At 34.5% G+C, this 13,065-nt stretch overlaps 2 protein-coding genes across 2 annotated transcripts; one reads left to right on the forward strand and one right to left on the reverse strand.

Annotated features, from left to right (window-relative positions):
• The first annotated feature begins 65 nt into the window (after positions 1 to 65).
• On the forward strand, positions 66 to 632 carry LOC147545798 (large ribosomal subunit protein cL37-like). The gene is made up of 2 exons (XM_086635865.1): positions 66 to 159; positions 256 to 632. Exons 1-2 carry the CDS (start codon positions 66 to 68, stop codon positions 630 to 632), a joined length of 471 nt encoding a protein of 156 aa, XP_086491991.1.
• Positions 633 to 1,003: 371 nt separating this feature from the next.
• On the reverse strand, positions 1,004 to 4,856 carry LOC147545799 (E3 ubiquitin protein ligase RIE1-like). Its single transcript, XM_086634187.1, has 4 exons — positions 4,164 to 4,856; positions 3,160 to 3,267; positions 1,916 to 2,213; positions 1,004 to 1,539 (listed from the first exon to the last, which is right to left on the reverse strand). The coding sequence occupies exons 1-4, from the start codon at positions 4,652 to 4,654 to the stop codon at positions 1,378 to 1,380; spliced, it is 1,059 nt and encodes a 352-aa protein (XP_086490313.1). The 5' UTR covers positions 4,655 to 4,856; the 3' UTR covers positions 1,004 to 1,377.
• Positions 4,857 to 13,065: the final 8,209 nt, after the last annotated feature.

Raw genomic sequence — 13,065 nt, forward strand, 5'->3', positions numbered from 1 at the left:
AAAGGAAGCATATACAAATCTATATCTTATCCGAAACAATACCCAAAATTTGAAAGCAGAGTGAGATGGCGGCTCTGCAACAACTCATCTTCTCTCCTTCTCTCTCCTCCCTCTCTTCTCCTTCCTCCTCCTTCCCAACTCTCGCTTTTACTGCTAATAGTAAGTATTTTTCCCTCTCTCTAAAACTGTGTAAAGATGCATTTTTTTACGACTTAGGGTTTTCTGCTCATATATCTTTGGTTGTGTGATTTACAGGATTCAGGTTGGAAGGAAAATGCTTTGATTTGCAACCAAAGTGCTTCAATGGAGTTCGAATTCCCACTCAATTGGGTACCCGAGAGCGAAGGGTTGTGATTGTTCGAGCTTCTTCAGACATTGATGGTGTTGGTTCAGGTGGTAGTGAACAACTACCTGAATCTGAACCAGCAGTAGCAGAAGCGAAGGTAGAAGAATCAGTCTCGGTTGAGAATCTACCATTAGAGTCTAAACTTCAATTGAAAATGGAGCAGAAATTGAGGATGAAATTAGCAAAGAAGATAAGGTTGAGAAGGAAACGACTTGTTCGGAAAAGACAATTGAGGAAGAAAGGTAGATGGCCACCATCAAAGATGAAGAAGAATAAAAATGTATGAAATGTCACAAAGTTCACATCCCATTCTATTCATGATTTTGCCATTTCGAAAACAATATTTTGTTGCTTGAATTCTTCTATGTTCAAATATTACTCAACTTCTTCCTCAAACTATTTGTTAATTTTACCCAATCTTGATCTTAATTGTGGTTGTTTTAGTTCCCCCATTTCACGGGTTCGAAATGCAATTCCTGATGCATTCTCGTGTACCAAACACAACTCTGAAATGCTATTCGTTTCATTCCCGGATGTCAAACATGGCTTGAAGGTTGATTATTCTAGAGAGAGAGAGAGAGAGAGAGAGAGGAATCACTAATGCAACAACAAAATACTGCACTAAACTAAGTTTAACACTCAAAGCTAAAGAAGAAATTTGCTTCTAAAATCTCATTGGATCATATAGCTTCTCATTGAGCAAAAGATTTGCATTTTCAGTACCTATTGATGATATCTAAGACTACTTTTAGAAGGGTTAAAGATCTATGAACTACTTCAAGTTTCCCTTTGTTCTCTCCATCAGATTTAGATACTGATTCAATAGGGAAGTACTAATCATCACAATTATAACTTCTTAGCCAGCCAAGAGAAAATTTACAGACCTAACATGCTAAGGCATCATGTAAGGAACTCAAGTAATAGATCAGGCTTATTACGAAAACAATCGTCTTGATCTCTCTCCTCTAACTCCGGAGGGGTTCCCGCTAGGAGGGATGTGAGTTTCGGAATCGGACTTAAAGATGAAGGTTTTAGACCAGCTCGTCAGGATGGAGGATATTGTACTTGCAGAGAGGGCATGTCGCATTTATTCGAAGCCATTTCACAATGCATCCACAGTGGAAGTGGTGGTTGCAGGGAAGTGTGTGGAGTTCCACGCCATCAACATATTGAGTAAGGCAAATACAGCATTCCTACAAAACAATATCATTAAAATAGTAAAAAAATCAGACGTCTTCTTAAGAAGAAAGGGTTGATGTTATATTTTAGATACTAGCCGAACAAATCGAAGAACCTATATTATTGGCCGCGAAATACAGTATACACTATACTTAATTTCTTACTTCGTCTGAGGCGGTCGCTTAAGCACGCCTAAGCGCGCTAAGGCGAGGCGATTGGTCTGTCGCCTCGCCTCACGTCCTAAACAACATAGGGTGTATGTTGATGAATCTAGTATGTAGTTGAAAAAACGGCCAATAATATGGATATTCAATCCAAGACTAATATGCTGCAATCTAACATGGGTTTCGCTGGGCAAAGAAAGAACAAGAACAAGGTAGAGATGCTCACAGAATCCTCTGGTGGGAGAGCAAGTTCACTTGTCACTGCACTACTGTTCTGCCCCATTACTGCAACTTGGACTGCTTCTTGCTTCTTATCCAAGTTCCGAGGTTGGGTTATCTGACGGAACTTGTATTTTGGAAGAATATTGATATCAGCATCTGATGCACCTTCTTCAACTGCAACAGCATATAGTATTGCCATGACACATGGCAAGCAGCAACATAGAGCGACACCAATAATGCACGCCAATGCAATGCAGAATATAGCAAAAAACACGTCAAAGGCTAGAAACACCACTGCTAACCTGCACGTTCAATTACCTAGATTGCTTGGATATTTTATATACTTACCAGAAATCAGTACTGTTAATGTCATGGGCTAAAAACTTATGATAGTGCAAGCCATTTGAAAAAAAAAAAATCTACTTCTACATACTTATCCTTACACCCTATTTCAATAAACTTTGTGGGGTCACGTTGACTCAAACGGATAGCAGATTTTGGTGAAATGGATAATTTTTTGGAAGAAAACTCAAAGGCATGATCACAACAAACAATAAGAGTGCTCGTTCTGAATTCAACATCACCATCTTAGCTCTGTAGTAATCCTAAACTGTTGAATTTTAAAGTTTCGACCAATCACTCTTAAAAAAGTTAGATAGATTACAGAAATACTGGGTTTCCATGAGGATGATCTGCATTATGAGGACAGCATCTTACAAAATTGAACTCTTGGATCGGCATTTGGTGGCCAAAGTGTAAACAGGGTGTGACAATGAGTTAATAAGAGAAGTGGAGTTGAGTTAGAATTTACCAATCAGATGTATGACTATTAATTAAGGAACAAGATGGAAATACATTGATCTGCATTCTAGCGTCTAGGCCACTAATGGTTTGGCTCTAAATAAACAGGTACGCAATCATTAATGTGTTGCTTCTCACAACTGCTACATCAAGCCCAATCATAGTATCTAATATTAACATGTCAAAATATGTATATCCCACTTAACAAACATCGTTATCATCTTCGTCTACCTACATTTTGCTATGTTGTTTTAACTTTTTTTTTTTTAAACTTACATGGTTTAACTTTTAGGTGCAATCACTAACATACTCAAGATATATAACTTAAAGCAATTTACAGACATGCAACTTCCAAGTCACTGAGTCTGATTGTTTTGCAGTGTTAAGAAGTTCTGCTATAATTCAATTGACAGATGTTGATTTGGAAGTTTTTGAAACAAAACTTACCAGTAAAGACGTGGAGCATCCTGTAGAAGGTCTTGGCCACCCATAACAATCCAATAAAACCCAATCATCCACCAAAAGAACGAAATCAACGTATTCATCGACTCCAGCCTATTAAAAGTAACAAGTGATGAGCAGATCATAATATTCCAAAAAATAAGCATATAACCAATACTATTTTCTTTTGAAATTTTGAATTAATAACTAATACGATTATGTCCCAGGAAAGTTTTACTTCTCACATGGTAGCCATCGTCTGTCTGTTGTCGGGCGGGTTATATTAAATTCGATCAATTTGTTTACGAAGGCAACATTTACTTAGCTCATTCAATATCAAAACAACACAAGTACGACTCAGTTCAAGAAACCCAAGTTCTCAAACGCGAATGCCTAAGGACTTCGATCTCTAACTTGAGAAAACGTATTGAGTTGTTCGGTTATTTCATTCATAGATAATATAGGGTGATGGTAATCTTGACTTCTGAATAGACATATATGACCAAGATTAACATAGAAAATAAAAGGCAACACTGCTGAACTTCTCAATTACCCCGAGTATATATCATCCAGGTGACTAAGCCAAACAGAAATTCTGACCATCAACAGCTCCAAGTTAAACGGATTTGGGTAATTATTAACATTTTATTCATTTTCTTTCTTATACACCAATTTACTGTAACTATTGGTGCTTAATGATCAAGCACTCTCTTCCGGGGGTCGGAACAATCACATTATGGAAACCTACATTCTCTAACCTAGAAAGTAGGGGAAGACCTCCAAAAAATTGAACCAAAACACCATTCAAATTCTGGCAATATGAGAAAGGTAACACCTTTAACCAAAAATGAACTACATTGACTCTAAGAATCTTAAAAATTAACCTACAAAATTCTATAACTCTTTCATGATTGATGGATAGGCAAATTCTTTGAAAGTAGAGATTAAATTTAATCGATTAATAACACTAGGCATATAAACTAAAACCCTAAAAGGGTTTTCATTTATACCTGCGACTACGCCTGTCTGAAAGCTCATTTTCCCCATTTTCTCTACTACCCAAAGTTGAATTCCTCCGTCGATACTCAGCATAAACAAAACCCACATGAAATAAACATTGAAGAGCATACCCAATGATCCAAACCCTAAGAGGAGTAGAAGGACGTTCTCTAAGAGTAGATGAGAGAACAACAGTTGATACTAAAACAAAGGCCAAATTCCAAATTACATCAAGAACTACAACAGGTTTTGAGTACCCCCAATCATTTTGTCGATCATCAATTGGAACGACTGAGGAATCTCGAAGGAGGATTGAAGAAGATGATGATTGAGGAAGGATCCGACGGTTTGTAGCGCGGCTAAGTAAGAGAGAGAATCTGGTTCTATTGTTGGTAATGGTTGTGGGATTGGTGGTGGTTGGGTTAGTTCTTCTGTTGATGAGTTGGTGAAGGAGAGGAGTTGGATCAAAACCCCGACGCCGTGATGTTTCTTCGTCCTCCATTAGAGGCCGAAAGGGGGATTTGCAGAGAGAGAAACTGTAGAGAGAGAGAAAACGGTGGCGGCAGTGGTGGTGGTGGTGGTGGTGTGAGAATTGAAGGTGATGAAAATGAGATGAGAAAACGATTGTCTGAGTGAGTAGAAGATCCTGACTACTTATTCTAGTTTTAACAACTTCTCCACTTCATGACACTAACCTTTCACACGTGTTTTTCGTTCGCTTACATTCAATGTTATTTCTTGTGATTTTTTTTCTCATTTTTAATATGTTCCACGGCAGGGGCGGAGCCAGGATTTAGTTCTAGGCAGAGTTGACTTAAGTAAGATTCGCATATTAAATTTATATTAAGAAAGCATTAGTGTTTGCAGAAGATAACAATACTTTTTTATTCAATTACAATTCCTTCGTACGTTTAATCAATTTATACGTTTATTCATTTTATGATAAAAAAAATTTCTACTAGTAGACATACCTAAGGTTTGAGAATCGAAGAAAATTTTTGAACTTATATTCGAGATAAACAAAAATAGGACATAAACTATTTTGTCTTACCAAGTCAATGAAACAAAATATAGTAAACGTACTAAACTACTCGTGAAAGAGACAAAAATTCCGACAAAGGGTATCTTTCTTTTCACCACAACAACTAAGAGAAAAAAAGGGAAGTGGAGAAAGACGAAGAAGAGAGAAGGTGAAGTGACCAAAAGATATAGAAAATAAAATATGCAAAAATAATAACAAAAAGAAAATACAACCGAATAAGCACAAACAAATGGGGCTAAAAAGCAAGTATTGTACAAAATTGAGTGTCAAAATGACATTTAATTTCGAATTAAGGGCAAAATCAACACTGTTATAAATTTGGGGCCAAAAAATAATTATTATGTTCCAAAGCAGCTAAATAGAACCCCAGTATTCATGTGAGCAGAGATTTAAACCCCAGACCTCACTGGGGCGTGGGTTAGTCTTCACGTAGTTCCGCCCTTAGTCCATGATTTGAAGCAAGGCCGTGCCTGACAATTTAAGAGCCCGGTGCGAAATTTAACCGGGGCCCTTTGTATAGATGTGAGGTAAACAAATTTACACGCGAAGTGATGACACAAATTTCTCCAGTAAATTGTTTTATTAAAACTATGATGAATCTAAACTCAATGAATAACAACTTTATATTATTCGTCTAACATTTTTTTTTCTAATAAAGTTGTCCTTGATTAGTATAGGTTTTTATTCGAAATTAAGAACGCAAGGGAGAGGGAGAGAGAGAGACAAATGGGAGAGATTGTATATAGAGTTAAAGATGGAAAATAAAAATAAACAAGATTGCGAGATAGAGTTTTGTGTGAAATATATGAGAATTGGAGAGAGTAAAAAGACCTTCGTGTATTTTATTTTACAAGAAATTATTTGACTATTAAAATCAAGTTTGAATTAAACCAGTAACATTAGGTGGAACGGACATTTAAAACATTCCCTAGGACGCACGCAGAGTTGGCCTTTATAAAAAAAAAGTATGAAATTGCTTTCCATGGGGTTCGAACACATGACCAATTGAGTGACATTCACCAACTTTTCCACTAAGCTACACACAACAATTGATTTAGGACTGTGTGTTTAATATAAATTAGGAAAGCAGGCACTAATGACCAACCAAAAAGTGGGCCCTTTGTGGTGGGGGGCCCTGTGCGGGCGCACGGCCCGCACCCCCCACCACACGGCCCTGGTTTGAAGAAATATGAAAATATTGAGAACGTTTTGAACAGAAAAAAATTTGTTTGTATCTTAAAACACTACCCAGTTTTAAAGTTTTGGATAGAAATAAAATTTGTTTGTATCTTAAAAACACTACCCAGTTTTAACATTTTTTTTTCTTCCATCTTATTTTCCACTACCATCAATCTCGACCATGGGCGGACCTATGTGAGGGCAAGAAGGGACAATTGCCTCGGGTCATTTTTGAAATTTTTTAACTAAAGAAAGGATAATTTCGTCATTTTGAATTTTTATTAGAAAGTCTGTTAGGGTTTACAACCCACCAGCCGAGAGGAGAGAGATCGAGAGTGTTTGCAGGGAAAGTAAAGATTGGGAGGGAGGAGGAAGAGGTAGGGAGATTTGGTTATCTTATTTCACCCAAAATTCTTCAATATTTCTAGTTTTGATTCAGCCATTTAGGTAGTAGTATCTTAAATTTGTTTTAGTTTCTTATGGTAGGTTGTTTTAGGGTTTCATTGTTTTTCTCTTTTAAAGTTTTGATTGTTTGAGATTAGTTTAATATCTTGAACCTATGCAAAATTCTAGATTCATAATTGTTATAGCCTATAGTTTCTCACCCTAAGTTGTTTTAGGGTTTTTTTTTTGTTTCTCTCTCTAAATTTTTCAACAATGGGATTTGATAAATTTGTTTTAGTTTCTTCTTTGTAGATTGTTTTAGGGTTTGTGTTTTTCTCTTTTTTAAGTTTTGATTGTTTTAGATTAGTTTAAGCTTTGAAGAATCTTGAACATATGCAAATTCTAGATTCATAATTGTTATAGCCTATAGGATCTCTCCTAAATTGTTTTAGGATTTTTTGTCTTTCTCTCTCTAATTTGTTCAACAATGAGATTTGATAAAGAAAACTTATAAAGTCTATATTCATAATTGTTTCTCCCAATATTATTTTGGGATTTTTGTTTCTTTTTCTAAATTATTATAAATTATTATATTTTGATCTTGGAATAAGAATACTTATGCAAAACCTAGAGAGTAGAGAGTTCATAATATATTATTAGATTGTTTCATAAAAAAGAAAATTGATTTTGACTCAAAATAGAATTTCATTTAAGTTAGTCTCTCCAAACCATAAACCTAGGTAAAGTTAGTCTCTCCAAACCTTTAACCTAGGTAATGTATGTACTAGTTTTTTTTTTTTGTTAAGAAAAAACTCTGTTAAGTGAAGAGCTCGCCTCCCTTGATTTGAAATCCTGGTTCCGCCTCTGATCTCGACGACCTCTACCATATTTTAATAGCCTCCACCATTAACGTCAGAGAGCTCCACCACCAAATCGGCCGTCTCCTCTCTCTCTCTGTCTCTCTCTCTTATCTCTCTACTAGTTCAAGTTTTGGATAAATTCATTAGTCTGAGGTATTAGAGTGTAAGATATCGACAATGACTTGGCCTCACAGGGCCGGACCAATGCTCCTAATAGACAAAACTTTCAATTCGACCGTGATGTCAATAGGAAGTTTTCTCTATTTGGACCATGGTCGGGCCAATTATGTAGCGTTTTCCAAAAGACATAACTCGAGCAAATATAATGAGGGTGATTTATGAAGTAAGTAGACGATGCTATGTGAGGTGATGAATTGAACTATTACCTAATCTTGAACCGTTGACATAAACTATCTAAATTATATAATTTTTTGCTCTGTTACGGTGATATTTGAAATGGCCAAGGATGGGTCTTTGGATAATGAGCCTAGGATTTAGAGTCAGGTAGGGCTAAAATGCTTTTTGTATTTAAGTATATAATGGTACAATCTTTCAACTAAAAAAGAAGAAGTATATAATGGTACAAAAAAAAATTAGGCTATCCACTTCTCGTCTCCCCCTCTATATATATCTTAAGATCTCTACTCTTTTTCAAGTTAAAATGTTCTTTTCCTGAAGTCTTGTTAAGGGTTTTATCATGCCTTGTCGCCATGATAATGCACGACCATCAATCAACTACAATTTTTTTTTGAAATAACACGGATTAGGCATCAAAATAAAGTTTACTACACAAGTAATGTTTTGAGCACTTTTAGTTTTATTTTTTAATCCAGTCTCTTAGAGTTATACAAGTATAATTTGAATATAGACCGAAAAACTACATGCATACATCTATTATCTATTATAACAGAAGGGAAAACGATGACTGGGACAAACATTCTTATTTAATTATGTATATTGTCTAGGAGTCCCTCTCAAAATTTAAAATATAGTCCTTCGTAGAAATAAAGTTACCTATTTAAAAAATCTTTCTTAGAAATAAAATATCTAATATGAGAAAAAAAAGAAACAAAAGATATTGCAAGGGTTAAAAAAAGAAATTGAAATCTCTCTCATAAAATAAAATAAATACAAGAATACCAAAAAATTAATAAATATTATGAGGCAACGTTTAAGAAAAATTATACCAAAAAATTATGGTATAATTTTTAATTGATACAACTGTTCGTGACACGGGGTATACCCTAGAAGCCCTTCTCAAAAATTTAAAATATAGTCTTTTTTTAAGTTAAAATAGTAGGAAAATTAATCTTCGGTTCACGGTCAAAATTAAGTTAAATTTCTTTCTGTACCCAATCGATTTCTTTCCTCGTATGATCTTTACCAATTCAAATAGGGTTAGTTTGTTATTTCACTATTTCTCCTTGTAATATCATACCACGTTTTCTCTCCCCATACGTCACCAATTTTAATGGTTAAGTTTCAAGGAAGATATTCTTTTGTATTTGACTTCCATATAAATTTAGTTTATAAGATAATCTATCTTAGCTAATATTAGTTTTGGACCCTTGCTCTTGGTTTAGGGTTTTAATAGTCTTTGTTATGTATTGGCCACATAGTGTTTGTTAAAATGTCACCGGCATCAAACAAATTAAAAAAATATACAATAAGTTCGTCTGCTAAATATGTAACAAGCCCTTGTTCTTCCTCCATTAGAATTTATTGAACTAACGGCATAATGTGAATATAAATTATCAAAGGATGTATGGAGCTCCTAAACCAATCAAATCAAATAAACTATTTTAACAATTTATGTCATTTTATATTGGCCAGCGCTTTGGGGAAAGTTAAATAGTTTTCGGGGTGTGAAATTTTAATGGGAATATGTAGAATTTTAGAGATTGTCCGGCGAAATAAATTTTAAGGGGAAATAAAAAAAAAGACACTCCACCTCACCTCAATCTATCTCCACCTCACCTCACTCTATCTCCACCTCACTCTCTCTCCACCTCACCCCGGAAACTATTTAGCTTTCCCCAAAGCGCTGGCCATATTTTTAGCGAGTTTCATACAAATAGTCGATGTTTTGGGTAATTTTTATTTTATTTTCATGTTATTCCTTCTTTGCTTGTGTTTAACTTGTGCTTATTACAAATTTTATTTGGCTCCTTCTGGTGTGCACTATTATACAGTTCTTACTATTTATTATTTTAGGTTGTTTGTTAAAAATTTTCTTTGTTTTCTTCATTGTATATCTATGCAGAGTTATGGTACAAAGCGGCCTTCTAATGTTTTTATATAATTTTTTTCAGGATTGTTGACGATTTTAAGTACAAGTCTTCTAATGATAACCTATTTATTAATTTTTTTTGTAATGTCCATAAATTTGACTTGAAAATTTTAAGATGGGTTTCTCTACGGATGATTGATTGGGTTTCTATCGAAGTTAGTGTTGACAATTAATTTGTTCTACTCTTCTTGCATAACTACTCTTTCTTACGTCAATAATGGAGTTATGAGAAATAACTTGGTTACTATCAAAACCCATATAGAAATGGATTGCGGGTAAATATATCAACAAATTATTACAGAAGAAGATTAATTTCTACCTTAAAACAAATTTGATTGTTTTAGTTGGTACTTTTTGGGAAGGGGTTGCTATGTTTATATTGGTTAATATATAATTACTGACTTACTGTTTCCGCTATACAGTGTTTTTATTTTTTAGATTATTTTTTTTTTCAAATATGAAATATATTTACTGAAATATATATATATATATATATATAGAGAGAGAGAGTCAGACAGAGACTTACAGTATACCAGTGGTCTTTTTTTTTTTTTTGTTGAAGGTTTTTTTTTTTTTGTTGAAGGGTATACCAGTGGTCTTAGAAAGCAGCAATTTGAATATACACCGAAAAAGATGCTAGGTTTTTATAGGGGAAAAAGGTGTACCCTAATGGTACATGTTATAGGACCGTTGGTACATTTGTTGAAGATTGGCAACAAGTAACAAAGCTTAAAAGAGAATTTGAAGTGGTAACAATCAGCTTATAAATTCATAACCATAACTAGAGCAATGATTTTGGCATATATATTAGGCACATGATTGGACAACATTTTTTCTTTTTAATTTTCAATTTTGAAAATGGGAGAATAAGTTAGGAGCACTTGTTAAAATTAGAAAAAAATAAAAATATATGAAGTTGTTTTATTTCTTCATGAATCAACCCTGAAATAATCTTAAAAAAAACCCTGAAATAAACAAATTAAATGTTATGGTATCGGATTTTAGAACATCAGTACAACTAATGTGAATTTATAAAAAAAAGGACAATCCATCATTTTATTCATAAGTTTCAATAAAGTTGTGGTTGAGAATTTTGAGTTCGGTGTCAAATTTTAGTTGGGACCTCCTTGTATAATCAACGTAAAAAGAGTGTGAACGGATATAACTATGCAAATAAAATAACTAATCAATAACATAGAATTAACACATTGAACCGAGTTAGATATTTTCTAAAAAGAATTTACAGAATATTGACTCTGATTGATGCAATTTTTTTGTTTTAAGACAAACAAATAATTGACTCATTGACCCAATATAATTGACTCATTGAATATCAAAATTAGAGAACTCTGTCGCAAGAAATCATCGACTCGTTGTATCGTTCTAATAGATAATTTATTTTTTTCTAGACAGAAAAATTTGAAACTGAAATTCAATTATAACCGAGGATTTAAGATTTTAAAGAGAAGGATAAATACTCTTAAATTGTAAGAGTCCTTTTAGAGATAGAAAAATTTGTAATTGAATTGCTTAAGAAGATGAAGTGGGGGATAAACATAACCGGATATAATTAATGGTAAAGATATGCTAATGGAGACTTACCCAAAATTGCAAAATAATTAATTTTGTTACGAATTACTAAAACCCCTCACTTTTGATAATGCGTTTACTGAAACCCCCCACTTTTATTAGTAATTACTGAAATCCACTTTCGTTAGATTTAACGGAAAATCTGGATCAGTGCTTGTCTATTTACTTCAATGCCCTTAGTGCTTGTGTATTTACTTAACTAGAACCCCCCACTTTTATTAGTAATTACTGAAACCCCCCACTTTTATAGTTTTATTAGTAATTACTGAAACCCCCACTTTCTTTAGAGAGAGAGAGAGAGGTAATTTTGAGTTGTCTCTCTCTCTAAAGATTGTTGAATCCAGGTAATACATCTTTCTCTCTCTCTCTCTCTCTCATACTGATCGAACTACCCTTTAATCGAATTAGGGTTCTTCGAATTGGTGGTGAAGTCAATACACAATTTCTGCAATTTCGTATTGTCTATCTCTCTAAAGATTGTCGATTGGAACTACAGTTATTCGAGTTAGGAATCTTCGAATTAGTGGTGTACTCCATTAGGATTCTTCTAATTAGGGATTATTCCAACTAGGTTCCATTTTTATATGAAATTGATCATTAATTTGTTCCAGTAAAACAAAAGGTGGGAGTTTCAGTAATTACTAATAAAAGGTGGGGGTTCAGTAATTACTAATAAAAGGTAGGAGTTTCAGTAAACACATTACCAAAAGGTGGAGTAAAACGTAAGAGGGCAAGAAAGTAATATTGAAAATATCAAAGTTAAATTTAACGAAAGTAAAGTGGGGGGTTTCAGTAATTCTCCCTTACCCAAAATTGAATCTGGAAAGGACCATATAGTAAATGCTCAAGACCATGTAGTAAATGCTCAAGAGTTTCTGGACAATATCCTTTATTATAAAAGGATGTTTGTCTCAGTCATCATAAAATCCTTCTGTTTTATTATATAGTTTCTCTTTCTCTCCTCTTTCTCTCTTTCTCTCTCCATGCAATATTCTTCCGGCGACTTGAAGGGTGTATTCCTGTATTTCGATAATAGATTTTGAGATTTTCACTTTTTTTTTTCGAAATTTTTTCTCGTTTCTCCTAAAACACCGACATTTGATATTTGGTCTTTAATTTGATTTTCATTACTATATAATAGTAGGTTTTTAACTCAAGGACATACATCTTTCCAGACAATACTCATGCGGTGTTCGAAAAAAAAATGGGGAAAATTTGATTCAGGTGGGCTAACAAGGTTAAAAAGAGAGCTAAGAGCATGTCCAACCCCAGCCGGACTGAGGCCATAAATTCAAATTTATGGCCTCAGCCCCCCACTCCAAGCCCAGCCGCTTGGAGCGGAGGCTGGGGCTCGGTGTTCAGTCGCCCCTAACATTAGGGGCGACTGAACACCGGCCCCAAGTGACCGTTGGGGCCCCAACGGTCACTTGGGGGGCATCCCCTAGCCGTTGGATTTGCTCCAACGGCTAGAAATGGATCCAATCCCTATAAATAGGGGTTGGATCCATTTTCATCTCTCACCCTCTTCTCATCACTTTCTTTCTCTCCATCTCTTGCAACTTCCTCTC

Source organism: Eschscholzia californica, unplaced genomic scaffold, assembly GCF_041429995.1.
Source record: "Eschscholzia californica isolate CP2 unplaced genomic scaffold, dmEscCali1.0.p SCAF_4, whole genome shotgun sequence".
Lineage (NCBI taxonomy): Eukaryota > Viridiplantae > Streptophyta > Magnoliopsida > Ranunculales > Papaveraceae > Eschscholzia > Eschscholzia californica.

Bases quoted from the DNA above. Each gene is read 5' to 3' on its own strand.
- LOC147545798 (XM_086635865.1), top strand. From the start codon at position 66: ATGGCGGCTCTGCAACAACTCATCTTCTCTCCTTCTCTCTCCTCCCTC. The intron at 160-255 runs GTAAGTATTTTT...TGTGATTTACAG, and splicing joins TCTCGCTTTTACTGCTAATA to GATTCAGGTTGGAAGGAAAA.
- LOC147545799 (XM_086634187.1), bottom strand. From the start codon at position 4,654: ATGGAGGACGAAGAAACATCACGGCGTCGGGGTTTTGATCCAACTCCT. The intron at 3,268-4,163 runs GTATAAATGAAA...TACTTTTAATAG, and splicing joins TCAGACAGGCGTAGTCGCAG to GCTGGAGTCGATGAATACGT. The intron at 1,540-1,915 runs GTGAGCATCTCT...ATTGTTTTGTAG, and splicing joins CTCTCCCACCAGAGGATTCT to GAATGCTGTATTTGCCTTAC.